Consider the following 3,826-nt stretch of genomic DNA (forward strand, 5'->3'; position numbering starts at 1 on the left):
AAAATACTAGCTAAACTCCCAAAAAATCCTAAAATTCCTCAGTAAACTAAATTTGTCAAAAACGTTAGCCTGTTGCTAAAATAGAAGCTAAACTCTAAATTAGCCTATAAAAAGCACATAACAAATGGGCAAAAAAAGCTTGCTCGTTGCTAAAAATATCAGCTAATCGCCAAAGTAGCCTAAATCTTCTCCGTCAACTAAAATAGTCAAAAACGTTAGCCTGTTGCTAAAATATTAGCTAAACTCTAAATTAGCCTACAAAAACTGTAAATAACAAATTGGCCAAAACAAAAAAAATTAAAAAAACAAGCTAGCTCGTTGCTAAAATACTAGCTAAACTAAAAAAAAATCCTAAAATTCCTCAGTAAACTAAATTAGTCAAAACCTTTATTGGTGGTAAAATAGAAATTAAACCATAAATTAGCCTAAAAAACCAGTAGGTAACAAATTAGCCAAAAATGTTAGCATGTTGCTAAAATATTAGCTAAAGTACTATAGAAGATGAAAATATAGATCATGGATGTATTTAAAGGTTTGTTGCTAATCTACTTAAAGTTTTGAAATTTGAAGACTTTATCATTCATTTCCTATGGTGCATATTTTGATTAATATTTGAAAAACTCTAAACTTTATGAATACCAAAAGTACAAGCAGTAATGTCCTGAACAGGCTGGACATGTGATTGAGTTTTTACGTGTTGAAAACCTACAGAAAGGAGCAGGAAGAGGATCACTATTGTGTGAATGCTAACTAAGCATTAAATAAACGTCATACCTCACACTCTTTCTGTAAACTCTTATTTTTATAGTAAATCCACATAGCTGAGGGGAAAAGATCAATACAAGAGCAAATCTTTCCAATTTACTGGTTGTTCGTCTGATTAAAACAGGAGTTTATAAATCAATTTTAACAATGATTATGTGTTTAGATGTTCATGCTCCTGCTTGTTTAGTTTTCTAGTGCTGAGCGGACAACTCCACACATTTAAATGATTCATTTTTTAACAATAATTATCACTTTTTACCTGCTCTGGTCCCAGTTTGCTGCAAACAGAACCAATATCTTCCTTCCATATCTGTCCAGATTGGACAGAACTCCAGGAAACCCATCTTTCAGAGCCTGCTTGATGCCCGGGTCGGTGGCTTTCAAGTTCTTGAACATGTCCAGGTTCTGCTGCCTGTACTCAAAGTACTGAGCCAGCAGGCGGAACGCCTCAAAGTGGTTGAATTTCCTCGCCCGGAGAAACCTAAGGATGAAGGCGTCGTCTGTCCTGAGGAAACCGATGTCCGGCCTGGTGATGATCATGTCCCTCACCTCCTGGATGTCCTGGTGTAAGGTGTCCGGGTTTTCCTTCAGCTCCACCTTAGCCTTCTCCAGGGTCTCTGGAGAGAGGCCAGTCTGTAAGTGAGTCATGCTCTGCAACAGCTGTCCCTCCAGCTTGGAAAATGGAAAAAGAATAGAAATGTTTAGCTCCAGAAGCAACAGGGCAGAGAAGTGATGAGGAGCTGATTCCAGCTGGAGGCCTGCTGGTCTGTAATCCACCCTGAAGTGGCACACGCGCTGCTGCTGCTGCTGGGATTCTCCACCATCAACATATGGGCCACATTTACGCGCAGAATCACTTCCTCTGTAGGACTTGAGGAGGGATGTGGAAGTTGTTCAGGCTGCGGATCCAACCTGCTGATGGGGGTCGCTCTCCTCCATGTCAGAGCTGTCCCTCTGTCCGTCTGTGACACAATGACGACGACAGCATCACCGGCGTCTCCACGGCGTCGCTGGCGGCGGTCAGGCAATGCGGCAGCAGCCCGCAGCGCGCGCGCTAGATCAGCATCAGCACCAGGAGACGGCGCGTCTCCATCCGCGGGCTGACGGTGGTGTTGGTGGAGGAGGTGGTGGTGGTGGAGGAGGCGGCTCCGTCACCATCGATCGACGCAGATTCGGTTTCCTCTCCTCCTCTACATCCTTCATCTAATCCTCCTTCCGCTCGGACAGCATCCTCTCACAGCGGCACAGGTGTCCCGAGAGGTTTTGTTCCCCTCCTGCCTCCCGCTTCTGGCTTTTGGTGAGGGGTGGGGTGGATAAAGGGAGGGAGGTGGGGGGATTACCGTCTCCCTCCTCCTCCTCCTCTTCCTCCTCCTCCTGCTGCTGCTGTTGCTGCCGCCGTCTGTTCTCTGGGAAAGTGAGCGACATGAAGAGAGTCTGCGCCCCGGTCGGTGTGTGGACACCACCAGCTGGGGGAAGGGAGGTGGTGGGAGGTGGGGGTGGAGTGTAAAATAAAGGCGACAAAAATGCCGGGGGGGGGGGGCATAAAGATGGAGAAGCATGAAGAACAGCCTGATGGAAAATGGAAAGTTTACACAAAAAAAGACAATAATTTCTCATTTTAGAGCAGTTTGATGTCTTACAGGGGCGGAGCTACGGGGGGCCAGCTGCCCCCTCACTTGCTCCTCCACCTACCAATGTTGATTCATATTAGTATTATTGACAAAGACTGAGAAATCATCAATATATGAATTGGAATGGTATTCTAGCTCCGCCCCTATGTAAAAATACATAGCCGAGGGATAAAGTGCTTCTACTTTTATTCCTAAGATTATTCAGCAATGCGTTATGTTTTATGCAACAACCCAGTCAGGAGACCCAAGTGGCCCCATATTGTTTTAGAAGTGGGTAAAAAATGTGGGCCATACCTGTGTTTGCCCACGTTTACTTAAGTAGAAACTCAGTGGGTTAGTTCGCTATGCTAGTCAGCCGCTCGGTGGACAGCATAGCATGCTAGCGAGCTCCGCTATTGCAAGCTAGTGAGCTCTGCTGTATCGAGCTAGCAAGCTCCGATGTAGGATACTAGTGAGCTCAGCTGTATTGAGCTTGTAAGCTCCGCTGTAGCAGGCTAGCAAGCTCTTCTACAGCAAGCTAGCAAACTGCTGTATTGAGGTAGTGAGCTCCACTATAGCATGTCAGTGAGCTCCTCTACGTGAGCTAACAAGCTCCACTGTAGCCTGCTAGCTAGCTCCTCTACAGTGAGCTTGCGAGATCCCTCTGTATTGAACTAGTAAGCTCCGTTGTAGCATGCTAGCGACCTTAGCTGTATTGAGCTAGCGAGCCCCGCTGTCCACCAGGCGGCTGGCTAGCATAGCAAGCTAACCCACTGAGTGTCCACTTAAGACGATGTGGGCAAACACAGGTGGGGCTACCACAGTAACTGTGGACAAACCCATTTGGGGTCCACATTTTCGGCCCATTTTTAAGCCATATGGGCCCACTTGGCCTTGCTGGCTGAGAAAGCAGTCAATTAACTCTAAAGACAATGTGACTAATATTCTACTCTTAGTTTACTTCCTAAACTGTCACTGTACCACTGGACTGGCAGACAGGGGTGGTGGTTCCCTCTTTCAAGAAGGATGTGTTCCATTACCAGGGAATCCCACTCTTCAGCCTCTATGGGAAAATCTATTCCAGGGTATTGGAGTTTATCCAATAGTCGAACCTCAGATCCAAGAACAACAGTGCGGTTTCCGTCCTGGTTGTGGAACGGTGGACCAGCTCTACTCCCTCTTCAGGGTGCTGGAGGGTTCGTGGGAGTTTGCTCATCCAGTCATATATGTGTTTTGTGGATTTGGAGAAGGCGTTTGATCGCATCCTCATGGTGTCCTGTGGAGGGTCTTCTGGGAGTACTGGGAGGTCTTCGGGGAGCCATACTGAGGGCTATCCGGTTTCTTTATGACCGGAGCAGGAGCTTGGTCTGCCCTTTATCACCGGGTCTGTTCACTTTATGGACAGAATTTCTAAGCACAGTCAGGGGTCAAAGAGGATCTGGTTTGGGGAC

At 46.4% G+C, this 3,826-nt stretch overlaps 1 protein-coding gene across 1 annotated transcript in view; it reads right to left on the reverse strand.

Moving 5' to 3' along the window:
* The window catches only part of clvs2 (clavesin 2), a 27,286-nt gene extending 25,068 nt beyond the window's left edge, over positions 1 to 2,218 (reverse strand). Inside the window, exon 1 of the mRNA XM_024291549.2 lies at positions 1,025 to 2,218. Coding sequence (XP_024147317.1) covers positions 1,025 to 1,413 — 389 coding nt within the window. The 5' untranslated portion in view covers positions 1,414 to 2,218. The remainder of the gene's footprint in view (positions 1 to 1,024) is intronic.
* Between the last annotated feature and the right edge of the window lie 1,608 nt (positions 2,219 to 3,826).

The sequence above is a fragment of the Oryzias melastigma genome, linkage group LG24 (assembly GCF_002922805.2).
Source record: "Oryzias melastigma strain HK-1 linkage group LG24, ASM292280v2, whole genome shotgun sequence".
NCBI lineage: Eukaryota > Metazoa > Chordata > Actinopteri > Beloniformes > Adrianichthyidae > Oryzias > Oryzias melastigma.